The 16,102-nt window shown below is 43.9% G+C and overlaps 1 protein-coding gene across 13 annotated transcripts in view; it reads right to left on the bottom strand.

The window, feature by feature from the left end:
- Nucleotides 1–16,102, bottom strand: part of MACF1 (microtubule-actin crosslinking factor 1) — a 342,575-nt gene that overhangs the window by 140,148 nt on the left and 186,325 nt on the right. For all 13 annotated transcript variants that reach the window (XM_010862750.1, XM_010862748.1, XM_010862749.1 and 10 more), the window contains 14 exons: nucleotides 15,832–15,993; nucleotides 14,533–14,637; nucleotides 13,828–13,923; nucleotides 12,292–12,417; nucleotides 9,870–10,022; nucleotides 7,744–7,898; nucleotides 7,256–7,382; nucleotides 6,687–6,870; nucleotides 6,077–6,246; nucleotides 4,621–4,799; nucleotides 3,791–3,929; nucleotides 2,959–3,152; nucleotides 1,783–1,945; nucleotides 981–1,064 (listed from right to left, as the gene is read on the bottom strand). In XM_010862750.1, the coding sequence (XP_010861052.1) occupies nucleotides 981–1,064; nucleotides 1,783–1,945; nucleotides 2,959–3,152; nucleotides 3,791–3,929; nucleotides 4,621–4,799; nucleotides 6,077–6,246; nucleotides 6,687–6,870; nucleotides 7,256–7,382; nucleotides 7,744–7,898; nucleotides 9,870–10,022; nucleotides 12,292–12,417; nucleotides 13,828–13,923; nucleotides 14,533–14,637; nucleotides 15,832–15,993 (2,037 nt within the window). The remainder of the gene's footprint in view (nucleotides 1–980; nucleotides 1,065–1,782; nucleotides 1,946–2,958; nucleotides 3,153–3,790; nucleotides 3,930–4,620; nucleotides 4,800–6,076; nucleotides 6,247–6,686; nucleotides 6,871–7,255; nucleotides 7,383–7,743; nucleotides 7,899–9,869; nucleotides 10,023–12,291; nucleotides 12,418–13,827; nucleotides 13,924–14,532; nucleotides 14,638–15,831; nucleotides 15,994–16,102) is intronic.

Raw genomic sequence — 16,102 nt, forward strand, 5'->3', positions numbered from 1 at the left:
TTCTAGTGGGAAGGCATATGATAATCAACAAATCAATATAGAAGAATCTCAGGTCAGTTTTCTTTAAAGACCTTATCAGAGAAATAGGGAGTAGGGAGCCAGATCTTGCATAGCCTGATAAACTATAAAAGAATTTGGAATTTCAGTATGAGTATGACAAGAAGTCATGAGACAGTACCGAGCAGGAGAGTGACAGGATCCAATCTATCACGTTTCAGCTATGGCAAGGTACACATTTCCCTCGCATTTTAGTATCGCTAAAATTGGAAAATGTCTCACTTGGCATCTGCATAATTGGTGGAGTTTCCCCTTTTCGGGCAGTGCATAAAGTAACACGGCTCATAACCAACAGTGTCCGAGGTTCCATGACATGCGGTATGTTCTTACAAAGTGAGTCTGGCTACTGTGTAGGAAAAGAGCCTGAGTACGCAGGAGCAGAAGTGAGAGAGCAGCTCAGAGCGCTGGAGCAGCTCCAGAAGGTTCTTCACTTAGATTCGAACCTGGGAAGGTGGGGGAGGAGGGGCGGTAACGCGCAGTCAGACCCGGGAACATGGCAAGATGGACCCACCTAGGTCCCAGGCTGCTATTAAACATAAAGTTCAAGGTGAAGAGAAGAACGAAGAATGACTCTTTGGGCTTTTTTTGCCTCAGCAGTAAGGAAAATGACAACACTATTTCCTGAAATATGCAAGACAGTGAGAAGTGTGTTGAGAAGAAAACCCAAGCATTCTGTTTTTCACATGGCAAGTTTAAGAGGCCTGTCATTCACCCATTCAGGAGTCAAATGGAGACTCCTCAAAACTCATCTCTTGTCTGGTACCTCTCTGAGCATCCCCAAATATGTGCCATGACAAACACACACCTGCATTAACTTAAAGATAGAGCAGGAAATCTGCTTGCTTGTCCAAAAATAAAACCTCCAGTGACACGCAGATCAAGCTGGAGACTATTTACGTTACTTTTAGGACCGGCAGCATTACCTTTACAATGGTGGAGTATTGCTGGGAAAATTTTTGACACTGGTCCAGTTTCGTCTGATTTCTCTCAATTTCTGCAAACAGCTCCTAGGAACCAAAACATCACAACCTTTTATCATTGTCATTATCATCACTGAAACAGGTAAGCATTTATTACGTTCTAAGGCAGTGGTTTTCAAACCTTAGCTGTGTCAGAATCACCTAGAACACTGGATAAAACATAGATTGCTGGGTCCCATCTCCAGAGTTTCTGACTTGATAGATTTGGGTTCGAGTTGCTTTCATCATCAAATGAGAACTCTCATTTCTAACATGTTCCCAAGTGATGCTGAAGCTGCTACTCTGGCTGTCAACACTTTGAAAATCGCTGTTCTAAGTAATTTACATGTATCATTTCATTTAATCCTAACTACAAAAACCTTATGAGGGCAGTTGAACAAACGATGGACTATATGCATTTTACTGCTGAGGAAAGCAGAACACTAAGAGATTAAGTAATTGGCTCAAGTAAGGGAGCCAAAAAAAAAAAAATCCCTCAAAATACCAACATATAAAAACAGCTTTGAATGAAATAATTTTCTTCAACTCATAGCTTCCCTGGGTTTTCATTTCCTATATTCTAACCCTAGCAAAACAAAATGCAATATTGACCAGTGCTTTCAATATATACTCATGGGAACTCAGGACAGTGACCATTCTGCTTGAACCCTTTTCAGAAGAGGCTCAGAAGGTCTTGATATTTGGGGGGAAGTTAACTGCTAGTTGCTTCCCCCTGCGACTTCCACTGGGCCATGGCCACACCCACCGTCTGCTGGCTGAGCTGCTCGGAGAGTACTCTGCTGTCCTCAGCCTGGCCTGGCTTCATCATTTCCTGCTGGGCAGTGGTTTCCTCAATCCATTTGATGAGAGTTCCATGGCAGGCTCGGTAATCTCCCAGGACTTCCTGGATACTTTCTAGCTCAGATTGGCTGCAGAAGCAAAGGGAAACTACTATCAGATATCTTGGTATAAATACAACTAAGTAAACAAGGCAATTCCCTGTTTAGCCCAGCCATGCCTCCAGCTGAGCTTGACCACAGAGGAATACATCTTTATTTCGAGGGAACAGCAATGCAACACTGGGTGGGAGCTATGCACGTACCCAGTATTCTGTGGGTGAGAAGTAAGTAGAAACCAGGCGTGCGCTGCTGACCTGGAAACTGCTTTGAAGCCTGGCATCCTGTGATAATCCTTGTCAATTTTTTCACCTATGTTGCCAAGGATTACTGGGGTTGCCAATAAGGTAGTACTGCCTGTACACTTTGGCCTCCTGATGATAGAGGACCTGTCAGAGTGTACAGCCATGATTTATGACTCACTGTGGTTTCTTGGAGAGAAAAGTAGGGGTAGAGTGGGTGAAAAATAGTAGTTACTGTTAATTCCAGTAACAGCTTCTTATACCACTTTTATTAGTCTAACTAGCCTCGGGATAATAATTCAATTATAGAGAATTAATCCAAACTTACATGAGTCTCTATCACCCCTCTCCCTATATATTTTCCTAACTAGACTGGCCTCAGGCGATTTTCTGTCTTCCCTATTTAAATCAGGCATCAAAAACAGAACCTCAAGTAACAGATAAAAACACTAAATTAGCGAATGAAAAGGAAGCAAGAAATTCTGCAAAGCCCCACAATGAATAATGACTCATATTAAGTATCAAAGCTAGAGAAGTCTCCGGTGGTCCAGTGGTTAAGGCTCTGTGCTACCACTGCAGGGGACGCAGGTGTCCCCTGGTCAGTGAGTGCATGCTTACTTAAAGGCAGGAGTCAGTCAGGATGGGGCAGGAATTAAGTGACAGTGTGAAATCAAGTGACAGGATACATTCTGGACAACATTCTGACCAATGTCTGCCTTTGAATAAGCATACACAGAATAACTCTATTTTCATTTAAAACCTAGTTTCTGAACCCTAGAACAAAAGGGTGGGGCTATCACTCACCGGGTCTCGAGCTGGGCAATGACCCGGTGCCAACGGTCCTGTAGCTGGGAACCTTTTTCCTGACAGCGCTCCAAATCCAGGTTTCGCTCTGGGGTCAGACGGCTCAGCTGCTCTGCCACTACCTTGGCCTTGCCAATTTCTTCATCCAGGACTGAAAACACTGAATTCTTGTCCTTCGCATCACTAAGCCAGTGCTATAAAAACACAAGCAGAGCAACAGGTTAAATATATTCCATGATAAAAAGGACTCAGGCTAAGGAACAAAACAAGTTATTGTCTACAGCTGGCTCCATGTTACATCAGTGATTCAAACCCAGACTCTACAGTGTTTGTGCCAGAAATGCCTCCATAGTCCTCAGGCACACTAGGCAACCAGTAGAGAAAAGTGCAAGAAACCTGTTTGAAACCTGAGTGTTTGAAACCTGATTCCACCACTTATAAGCTATGAAACCATGACAAACCACTTAGCCAATCTGAAAATTCCCTCCTCTAGCCACCTCACAGAGTTGCTTGTGAGCATCAAAGGAAGTAAGAGGTAAGTGATTTACAAACTTACAGCATAACCATTGATTGTATCCAATTACACTATGACTTTACTGAGGAGAAAAGGGAAAAAATAAATAGAGAAGCATGGTCCTTTATCTCCCTTTTGTAGTTAGATATATGTCTCGATCCTCTCTTCTTTGGACCTACGTAAAAAGACATTAAATATAATATATTGCCTAATTTGAATGCAAACTTTAATCAGTGGCATGCCATCCAAAACTGCATTTCTCTGCTAACCCCAAGCAACGAGTATGTTAAGTCAAACTAGGAACTAGGAAAAACCAACCCGTAATGTAGACCGATGGGACTCCAGAGCTGAAAGATCTGGTGGTACTGCTTCTTCTTGACTCAGCTTGATTTCATAACCTTTGACCAAGAGTTCAGCATCCTGGATGCTACGCACTATAACATCGATTGTCTTCAGCCTGTGAGGATAAAATCACTTCCATTAGTACATGCATTTTAAGAGCTGGGCTTCGGACCTGGAGCACTACCAAGAGAGTCACCAACTGTAACTGTCAAAATCAACTTCATCGTTACTAAATGATGACAGGGTTTCATAAAAATAAGCATAGTATATGTACTGCCAATTTAAGCCAATTAAAATATAGTTTGGAGGACACTGGGACACACACACACATGTGTGTGCATATGGTGGGGGTCTCACAAGAAAATAGGCTTGGGGACAGAAACCCACTCAAAACCATGAAGACTCCAAGATCTCCTCAAGGTCATAGGTGGGGATGTGTGGGTACAGGAAAAACCCTCAAAGCCTAATACACGGTGTAGATAAAAATTTCAATTTCTCTTTCTTTAGTGTCCCTTTTTCTGTTTTAAAAAGAAGTATCTAATCAAACAGAAATGAGATTCAAAATAGTCATAAAACTGCAAATCAACTTCTCTTTTCCCCTTCTGTATTCCCAGCATTTGTTCATTGCAGCCCAAATGAACCCACTCCATGTTATTTGGAACTAAAGCCAAGATCTCTTTTTATGAGCACAAGCTCTTCAAAACCTGTAATCCCCCTGCATTGTTCATGAAACATGCCAGGTACTTTTATTTTCCCCATCCGAATGGAAAACATTGCCCTCTTGACCCAAATTCTCACTCACTCACTTGTTTAAATAGACAGTGGAGAGACCATACACATGGTCCATTTTCTCCACCAGCAGATTGAGTTCTGAGCGCAGAGTTGGGACACTGGAACCAGATGGGGACTGATGGAGAAAGCTGTTGCATTTCATGGAAACAGCATCCAAGTCTGCCCTCAATTGCTGCAGATCCGCTTGAGTGTGCTATCAGGAACAAGACACACAACAAACACAGAGACAGAATTGAACCAAGAGGTTAGCAAGAAGTCCTAGTTTAGAACAGCAAAATATCAGAAACAGACCAAATGTCATATATAGGAGAATGATGAAATAAACCAGGCAACAGCCAATGAAGGCAGAGCAAGGCAAAGAACACAAACAAATAAATTCTGAACACCGACTTGACTACAGACATACCTTCAGTATAAAGACAAAAAGAATTACATTAAACTCTAGATAGTAGGTCTTCCACATTTGCTGGCATACTGAGTGCAGCACTTTCACAGCATCATCTTTCAGGATTTGAAAGAGCTCAACTGGAATTCCATCACCTCCACTACCTTTGTTCATAGTGATGCTTCCTAAGGCCCACTTGACTTCACATTCCAGGATGTCTGGCTCTAGGTGAGTGATCACACCATCGTGATTATCTGGGTCATGAAGATATTTTTGGAATAGTTCTTCTGTGTATTCTCGCCACCTCTTCTTAATATCTTCAGCTTCTGTTAGGTCCATACCATTTCTGTCCTTTATTGTGCTCATCTTTGCATGAAATGTTCCCTTGGTATCTTAATTTTCTTGAAGAGATCTCTAGTCCTTCCCAGTCTATTGTTTTCCTCTATTTCTTTGCATTGATTACTAAGGAAGGCTTTCGTATCTCTCCTTGCTGTTCTTTGGAACTCTGCCTTCAAATGGGTATATCTTTGCCTTTAGCTTCTCTTCTTTTCTCAGCTACTTGTAAGGCCTCCTCAGACAATCATTTTGCCTTTTCGCATTTCTTTTTCTTTGCGATAGTCTTGATTACTGCCTCCTGCACAATGTCACGGATCTCCATCTATAGTTCTTCTATGGATGGAGGTTCGTACTATCTCCATTTTCTGAGAAAGGAAACTAAGGATGAGAAGTAATTTGCACAGGGGCTTCCCTGGCAGTCCAGGGGTTATGCCTTTGCCTTCCAATGCAGGGGGGTGTGGGTTGGATCCCTTGTTGGGGAGCTAAGATCCCACATGCCTCATGGTCAGAAAACCAAACATAAAACAGAAGCAATACTGTAACGAATTCAACAAAGACTTAGAAAAAAAGGTCCGGGAAAAGTGTACATCAGAGCCCATAGCAGAATCTGAGCCTCTCCGTACTATCTGTGGAGTCACATGACTGACAGGAACCATGTCACAGAATATAACATACGTGTAAGGGACAGAGCGGAAAGCAGCAGCTCTGCTGAGCAGTCTTAGAGCACCCACCTTGCTATAAAGGCTTACCTCTTGTTCTGCAATCCTTAATGCGTTGTCTTGCCGAGCATCTTTGTCAGTCCGAGAGCTGGCTGGGGACTGAATTCGCTGGATTAGCCTCTGTTCACACTCCTCCAGGCGCAGCCGGATGTTCTTCAGCTCTGAAATGTACATCTTGGCCACAGTTTCCTCTTTGTCCTCTGTGAATGCACAAGCACAGAAGACCGTTAAGCACCACAACAGAGATCGGCAAACCTGAGAAAAACAGATTTACCCTGCGATAGGTACCACTGGTTCTAGCAGAGCTGATACTCCATGAATGAAAGCAAAGCCTTATATGGGGAACCTTCTGCCTGTTTCCAAACTCCCTGCATTATATACTGAGCTTTAAGGTCCAAATACATAATTTCCACAAGAAAACGGGATAGGTTTATTAGCAATGATGAATAAAACACAGCCTTGTTTTCCATGATCTGATTTTGAGAATTCACCTCTGTGAGTTATTCGCTATCTCAAGTTTTCCTAGCAATGCAAGTGGTAAAAAGGTGTTGACGATACTTTCTAGTTTGTCTGAAGGGTCGAGCAGCACCTTTCAGGGCTCTCATTCCACCTTTCCTCTCCCTCTTCCCAAGGCACACACCATTCTCCATGGACTTCATCAGGTGCTGGAAATGGGTTTTACACGCCTCCACCTCCTCTTCCAAGCGAAGACGGTCAGCCACTGAGAAGAGGGCCGAGTCACGACTCTCCTGCAGAAAGTCTTCGTAGTGGGCCTGCAGATTCTTCATAACCTGGTGGTACTCCCCAGGTGCTGAGGAGCGGAGCTGCAGAGAAAATAAACAGTGGACATTTCAATGGAATGGAAATGTAATACAAAATAGTGCACAAACCATATTTATAAACACGTTGATTTTTCACAAATTGAATGTGTCCATGAAATCAGCATTCGGATCAAGAAGCAGGACATTACTAGCATCTCAGAAGCACTCTGTGCCCTCTCGGATGCAAACCTTAATGATGGCCAATTCACCAGCATTCCCCTATTCCGCACATTTATCCAAAAGGTTTTAGTTTCTAAGATCCTCAAGCTCCTAACCCTGCAACAGTATCCCTGACTTCATTTCCCACTAATTGGGTGAGTAGGAGTCCTGCTGAAAAGATAAAACTTGCCAATAGGCTATAAGCCTGGGTTAAAGCTTCCATAATTACCTTTTCCAGATTCCAGGTCTTTACAAGGTCAAGGTCCTTCCTCAGATAGTTCCAGGAGATAAGGCTTTTGGTGTTGACATGTAGTTGATGCCAAAGGGCCATCACCTTCTGATAAGATTGCTCCACCCTACAAACAACACAAAACCTGGCTATAGCTTTTCTAAGGCCTGAGGTCCACCCTAGAGACCTTCTCAGAGAAAGACAACAGGTCAAATACTAACAACACAGGATCTTTAGACCTAAATTAATTGATATTCTCAAGCACATATTTAGCAATATCATAAATGTTACCTGAATATACTGATAATATAATTATGAGAAGTCAGAGCGGAAAAGCAATGACAGACAAAATAGAGACAAAATAACTCCATTTGAAATTTTTGAAAAATTACAACAATGCTTAGAAAGCAAACGCAGATTCATCCCTCCATCAGTTCACCCGCAAAGGGCAGAGGTGGGGAAGCTCAGGGTGGCAGCTGAGCCAGTACCTGCTGGCTGTCTCCATGGCATCCTTATTGGGTGGGGGGATGAGGAAGCAGACTGAAGGCACCATTGCCTCGTTCCCTGTGGGGCTGATCACTTTCCACTTGGTCCTCTGTGAGTTATCTTCCAATACACACTCATCATTCTTGCAAATAGTTATCTGAAAAGACAAATTTACAAGTTATTGCTAATGGATAAACAAATGACCTATTATTACCTGGTGCCTGATCCCAAGGCTATGAAATCCTTAAGGAAAAATCATTTTGGAGATCTTTATCACCTAGGGAAAGTTTCTGATTTTGACAAAAAGATAATGTGTATAAATATACAACCCAGGGATGGTTGTAACATGAAAGAAATAAATGAAGCAAGTGTTTATTAAATGCCTGTTACATGTCGAGTAACTCAGGTATGACAGTTATATGGAGACTGTAGGAGCTCCACGAGTAATCTCTCTGTATCCACAATGAACACGGTAAAAATTAAAGGGATATAATACAACTTTGCTTTTGTGATACTTCCATATCCTCCCTTCCTGTCACCCCACTCAAATCCCTGAATTGTTTAAGCGTTTGAAATCATCAGCTCTTTCTCTTGGGAGACAGGTAACCAGTATTATTGGTTTCTGACTAATTTATAGACAAATATTGAGATAAAAGCACAGGAAGAGGTCATTCGTTCTTTGGTATTATAACACATATTTATTGAGCCTACTATGTGCTTGGAAGTATGCTAGGCCACTAGAGATACATATCCCACATATTCTGATGTGCTGCTGCTGCTGCTGCTAAGTCACTCCAGTCGTGTCCGACTCTGTGCGACCCCATAGACGGCAGCCCACCAGGCTCCCCCGTCCCTGGGATTCTCCAGGCAAGAACACTGGAGTGGGTTGCCATTTCCTTCTCCAATGCATGAAAGTAAAAAGTGAAAGTGAAGTCGCTCAGTCGTGTCCGACTCTTAGCGACCCCGTGGACTACAGCCCACCAGGCCCTCCATCCATGGGATTCTCCAGGCAAGAGTACTGGAGTAGGGTGCCACTGCCTTCTCTGATATGCTACTTGGTTACAAAACTGTGTGACAAACTCAGTTTACCAGGGAATGCAAGGAAGGCAAAAACCCGCTCTTCGTTAGCGGGGTAAAGAGATTATTCAAGACTCTGAAGCCACATTAAGGAATTCAGACTTTTTGAAAAGAAATGGAGCAACTTCCCTGGTGTTCCAGTGGTTAAGACTTAGTCTTCCAACGCAGGGAGTGCAGGTTCAATCCCTGGTCAGGACTGGAGCTAAGATGCCACATGCCTCGTAGCCAAAAAACCAAAACACGAAACAGAAAAAATACTGCAACAAATTCAATAAAGACTTTAAAAGTGGCCCATGTGTGAAAAAAAAAATCTTAAAAAATAAAATGAAGAAGAACAAATGGAGAATTGTTGTAGGACTTAGGCAGGGGAGTGATTTTTTTTTGTTGTTTAAGATCATGCTGGTGGTAGGATAAAGAATACATTGAATGGGAGGCTGATGCAATAATCCAAGTGGGTCTGATTTAGGTAGAAGCAGCAGGGATAGAAAGAATACTTGAGGGATATTTGTGTGTGTGTGTGTATGTGTGCCCTCAAGTTGTGTCTGACTCTTTGTGATCTCATGGATTGTAGCTGCCAGGCTCCTCTGTCCATGGGATTTTCCAGGCAAGAATACTGGAGTGGGCTGCCATCTCCTACTCCAGGGGATCTTCTGAACCCAGGGATTGAACCCATGTCTCCTGCACTGGCAGGCCAGTCCTTTACCACTGCGCCACCTGGGAAGCACAGTGAGGGGTTTCTTTACAAACGCTGACGTGGTAGCAGCTGTAGGAAAAGAGGAGAGGAGTCATGGTCTCTCTAGGATGCTAAAAAGCCCCATTTCTAGCCACGCTTAGGCAACTGGATAGATAATGATGTCAGTTACTGAGGCAGGGAGCAGGTCAAGATTGTAGAGTTGAGGCTTATGCTTTTAATGATAGATTTGAGCACGTTTAAGTTCTAACAACAGAACTCTTATCATCTGATCTTTCCTTATTATCATAACCCTAACTGAAGGCTTCCCTTGTCCCTTGTCTCCCTTTGGAGCAGGAGGTACCCTCCCCACCTCCTCACCTCAATCTGCCTGTAGTCACAGATGGCTTTCACGGATATGGTGCTCTTTAGCATGTGGTCAGGACTGCGTGGTTTTAGCTGAACAACGGATTTTGATCTCCCAACAAGACTGGCAACGGAACTCTTGGATTGTATAAGCTGCTCCTTTTCATCCTACAAAATGAGAAGAAAACCGAAGAGACATTAATGCTGCTCCTCGGGAGACTGAGCCAACAAAGAAAACTGAGTGCTCCACTCCCTCTGAGAACGTCACTTCTCGGTTAAGCAGGGATCCTTGGTGGAGCCATCTTAGAAATACAGGGATAAAGACGACAGGAGAGGATACTTCTGTCTGCTACCAAGTGCATTTATACTCAAATTTTGCAGCTTTCTCCCTGTGCAGTTTTCAATGAACCATAAAGCCACATGCAAAAGCAAATAATAAATAAATAAAACAAAATAAGAATTTCTAGCTGCCAAATATAGCTAACAAAGGATTTTGCCAAATAAGGTTCAGAGAACATGGAAGTTAAAAACAATGATAATAACTAGGTTGTGGTTGTTATTATTATTATTATTATTATTCAGTTTCTCACTGACAGAAGCCAGCTCTTGCCTCTCCGCTTAGGAGAGGTTAGAGTTATGCTCTTTTAATTTTTTTCTTTTTTTAAATAATGTTATCTCCCAAGCTCTATTAGAAATATTTTACTTTCTTAGATTGAATCAAACTTTCTAGAGAAAGATCTTAGCTCTTCAACCAACAACCTATAAATCAAAGTTGTTGGTGAAGGTACTGTGAGAAACAATTTAGGGTTTACCTTTTGGAGTCTTGCTGGGGTATATTTACATAAATTTGATAGATTTGAAAGAGATCTCATGCAAAATTGAAACTCTCAAGTCTCTGCAAACCCAATTTTCTTAAAAACTAATGAACTTCTTGTCAACAAAATTGGTAGCAATCTACTACCAATTCCATTAGAGAATAAAAGATAGCTTTTATCTATTAGCCAGGATGTTTCGAGATCATTTTGACGTATTAAAAAGTCCCTAGAAGAGGGCTTTCTTGGGATGGAAGTAGATGTGATGAGGGTAAAGAGTTAAAAATGTTAAGAAATGCCATTAAAGAATTAAGAATATGCAAGTAGAGAAAAAGAAATGCTTAAACAAACTACCTGTGCCTGTCCCCGGGAGCATGATTGGAAGAAATACAACTTTAACTTATTAGTTAAGAGAGAGGAATGGAATATGTCAGGGAGACAGCCACATTGTTCCATTCTTGAGAGCTGGTCTACCCATTTCAGTTTCCTTGCAATAAAGATGTCAATTTCTGTCTAACCCACAGCCAAACATCTCAAGCTCCAGAGACCAAACGCTCAGCGTGGTACAAGGTCTGAAAAGAACCAGAAGCCATGACAGATGCTCCCGAACCTGACGGACAAGCTGCGGAGCAGACCCAGGTGACTCCATGCCCCGATGACGCCGCCAACTCGATGCCCCTGACCTGGAGAGGAGGGAGCAGAGCAGCGACCCTCGAGAAGAGGAGATAGGACAACACCTGCAGAGGAGTTACCCTACGACAGGAAGGTACTCTGTGGGAGGGAGGAGATAATAGCCAAGGATTATTATATTCCTCCTTCATACTTGATGTGCCTCCAAGAGACATTCTAGAGACATCGGAAAAGTCAGGTCTTTACCCTTCATTCCAAATTAATTCAGTTCACAAATTCTTTGCTCAGGTGAAACCACTGAGCCTAAATTCATTCATAGCTTTACAGTACCTGAAAGCATTTTTTTTCAATCAATTAATATTCAAAAATTCCCCAGTATCACCCACGCAAAAAAAAAAAAAAGAAGAAAATGACACTGTTTGGGGTTATAATGGTTCTCTTACTTATAACTTGTTACTGAAATGTTAGACTCCCCTTGGCTTCTCACAAAGGAAAAGTAATTTCCATATTAAATATATATTTCCATCTTAATTTGAGATGTAGTTTGAGCCCCATCTTTTCAACTATATAATATATGCAGGAAAAAATTGGCTTAGGTCTAGTTCATTGGTATTTTAATTCTCTTTGCACGAGACAGTGAAAAAGAATTTGGTGTCAGCTAATCCCATCAACCCTATTTTTCATGCTCTACACCCCATCTTTGGCTCCAACTAGTGCATTAAAACAGGAACAACGCAAAGAAACAGTGATGACCACCATGTGGCTCAGGGGCACATGGCCAGGCCCTTACTTCAAAAGCATACCCCAAGGACTCCTATTAGCACCTTCTTTAAGAAAAGAGAAAGAGAACCACATTGACTAAACTCCAATCGAATGTGAGCAAAACTTTACAGTGATGACCCGCAGCCCTGGCGCTTTCAAGGATATGAACAGCAGCAGCTGACAGGGTTTACTCTGCTTCCCAGAAGCAGTCATCCCACTGATGCAACACCCACCATGGAGTCCTGCAGCAGGTCCTCCAGGCGGGATAAGCTGGTGCTGTGGTCGCAGGAATACTTCCGTTTGATGGAATCTTGGAGGTTCCTCAAGAATGACTCCAGGTCTCGAGCATCACTGAAGAACTGCGGGGATAAGAGGGAAGGGTACCTGGTGCTCAGTGCATCACGATACCAAGATGGAGAAAGAACAACCCCACTGTGCCGGCTGATTAGACAGTCCTGGATCACAAAGGCCACGCCAGGGAAACAGCAGGGCTGGCTGCCACAAAGCCCACTGAACGCAATACAAGAGTTAGTCTGCTTCACCCTTCAGAAACCACTGCTCCTTCTCTTGTGTGCTGGCTAGTGACAGCACTTGACTGTAAGGTCTATTTCATGAAAAGCCTAGAGGTTGAGGGATCACGTGTTTCAATTTACTGATATGATTACAAAATGATCAGGAAGCTTATTTAATTAGAAGCAAATCCAAACAGAGATAATGGCTTATTTCCTCCTTCCACCCTCACCAGAAAACAAGCAGTATGTTCTTGATGTGATGATAGATTGATGAAGAAAAAAAAAAAAATGGTTCTGATATTTTACAGCCCCTTCCATCAGGAGGTGGATCTATTTTCATCCCCCAGCAAAGCCCTCCCCAAGCTGGGCTTGCTTTAGCCAATGGCACATTAATACATGTCACAGCAGAAAAAAGACCTTGTGCACCGGGACACACTTTCTCTTGCTGCTTGTGGAACATAGCTACTCTTTCCCACACCAGTGGACTTATTGTTTCCCTGCTACCCTCCACCTCTGAAGTCATTTTATTAACTGGCATGTGCCACTTGAGCCTCCAGGAAAATCAAAAACAGGCAGAAAAAAATTTTACAAAGGATCCAGTAGGACAGCTTACTGGATGCTAGAGACTTGCATACTGACTTGCCACCCCAGTCTACTGTCTGACATGGGAGTGACACAATCCAGGACCAACCGGCCCCCAGCCTGCCTGCCGACTGCCTGCAGCCATGCGTCACCCAGGCAAGACGAGAAAACAATCTTCAGCTGAGCCTAGCCCAAACCACCAACCCAGAGTCTCATGGGGCCGTGGTTTGTACAGTAAAGGTTCACCGACACAGACGTGTTTTTAACCTCGCCCATCCCGTGGCATGCTTGCAGGCACACGCCAGCACAGGCAATCACACTTACAGCCTCTTGCCTGAATGAAAAAAGGTATCCCCTCTGATGAAAACAGAGCCATCCTTTCTGATGCTCGTGCGCGCATGTGCGCATGCGCACGCACGCGCGCGCACGCACACACACACACAGCCCAGGTAGAAAACAGAGCCATCCTTTCTGATGCTCGTGCGCGCATGTGTGCATGCGCACGCACGCACGCACGCGCACACACACACACACACACACACACACACACACAGCCCAGGTAGAAAACAGAGCCATCCTTTCTGATGCTCGTGCGCGCATGTGCGCATGCGCGCGCACACACACACACACACACACACACACACACACACACACACACACACACAGCCCAGGTACCTGAAAATAAGCAGTATTCTCTTTCAGGTGCTGCTCGACACACAAGCACAGCTGCTTCATCCACTGCAACTGGGACTGGACAGCGGCGCTGTAAGCCTGCAACGACCAGGTGCACGGACAGAAGGGCAGGGGTTTAACAGACCTGCCACATGTGTGCCATGCACTCGTCCATCTACACTTCCGCTAGTGCCAGAGGCCCACAGAGGATACATGAGATACTTGGCTGGCATGAGCTCAAAGCTCCCCACAAAAGAGAGGCCTGTCTTTTATCCAACATGGTTTTGTTAAAAGATGTTACACAGAAAAGGCCTCTTCTACACTCAGTTGCAACTAAATGATGGGGGCAGCAAACCCCAGGCCTAAGTCAATCCCTCTGCTGCCTCCACTGCCTCTTCCCTGGCCACAGGCACCACACCCAAGAGGCAGGATATGTCTAGACAGTTCTGTGAAAAAATACGGTTCAGGTCAGTTTGCCCATGAATACAGGAGTTGACATCGCCTCTGGTGTTTCTCAGTGTCCTTGTTAGGCTATTATCACAACTCTCTACGGTCTTTAGGGGGCTGGGGTGTAAAGGGAGAGGACCTAAGCTGCATGATCCTTGATGCTTCCTCCAGGCCCCTCAGCAGAGCTAAGTCTTTCATGTGAACACTTGTATAATTACAACCTCTGTGCACTTGACCCTCACACCCTCAAGTCATACGCACCTCCACAGTCTGCTTGGCGGGGTGGTTCTCAAGGGACAGTAGCTCGGCTGTATCTTGTAGAGACCGAAACACGTCCTGTTTCTCCTCTAGTTCCATTGTCAGCTCCTGAAAATTGAATTCAGCTTTATTCAATAGGTGCTATTAGGAAGGAGTAGAAATAAAGAAAGGGCTGTGTTCCCTACCCTACTTTACAGGAGCCTGCAACCCAGGGTTAGTGCCAAAATGAGATGCATGAACGGTATGTGCTAGAGGATTTCAGAGAAGAGCAAAAATGCTGGAATCACTGGAGAATGACTCACAACAGATACGGGACCTGAGCCAGATGTGAGTAAGCAGGGGAACACAGGAGAGGCTGAAGGCAAGATAGGAGGGAACGAGGCTGGAAGGGAGGTTTCTCGTCCGCGCCCACTGACACAGCGCCTGACCCACACAGCTGACTGGCAGGCTCTAGGTCCTGTTAACACTTAGGCCCCAGTTTAAAGGCCAGCTCTTCTGTGCTGCTGGAGGCAACGAGGCTGGAGGGGAGGGTTCGCGTCCGCGCCCACTGACACAGCGCCTGACCCACACAGCTGACTGGCTCTAGGTCCTGCTAACACTTAGGCCCCAGTTTAGAGGCTCTTCTGTGCCACTGGGTACTGATCCCTGCTATCAGATTTGACCTTTTCTCCCCGATGCTCTCTGAGCACTTTCCTTATGTCTCTATCATAGCCTAAGTTTCCTTCTTATCGATTATTTACTGTATTACAGTATCGTTTCTCCTTTACTTGAGAAGAATTGTACTTCAGAGAATTCAGAATGTATAAGAAGCCAAGAATACACCTCAGTTAAACAATATTAAGCCTTGTACTATATTCGCTTGCTAAATGTTACTTAGCCTTTTACACAACCCTTTGAAGTGTCACTATTATCCCATTTTACAGAGGTCCAGGGAGAGTAAATGGCCTACCAAGGTCACAGAGCTAACAAGCAGAGGAATAAGAATTTCACTTAAGGTCTATCTCATTCCAAAGTCTATAACCTTGACCACAAAGTTAAATTGCTTCTAAAATGATTCAATTTGCAGACTGCTGCTCCTGTCACCCTAGACACTGCCTTTCTAACTACATTCCAAATAAATTCATCCTAGAGCTTGATTTCCCCTCTCTCCATGTACACTTTCTCACAGGAACAGATATATTAAGCAGGGTCCCCATTCTATCTAGCAAAATGCAAATCCCGAAACCCAGGCTCTCAGACCAGCCCCTCTGGCTCCTTCCGCTGCTGTTCCCAAATATGACGGGTCTGTTGTGCTAGACTCACAGAGAAGTAATTTTTCTTGGCCGAGATATTGGGATTGTTGTCACTCCAGTCATATGCTAGTTCCTCCTCCTCCTTCTCATTCAACCAGATCAACTCAGCTGTAGCTCTCGAGACAAATTTATGCAGGCTCTGAAGGTGCCTCATCCGGAAGCTAGAAGTCTCCTAGACAAAGGAAGGATTACAAGGTTACATGTCAGCCTTTCATCTATAGAATACAGCACATTTGACATCAAAGCAAAGAATAGCTGAGGAAATGAATTTAGCTTTGCTT

The sequence above is a fragment of the Bison bison genome, unplaced genomic scaffold (genome assembly GCF_000754665.1).
Source record: "Bison bison bison isolate TAMUID 2011002044 unplaced genomic scaffold, Bison_UMD1.0 scf7180017864484, whole genome shotgun sequence".
NCBI lineage: Eukaryota > Metazoa > Chordata > Mammalia > Artiodactyla > Bovidae > Bison > Bison bison.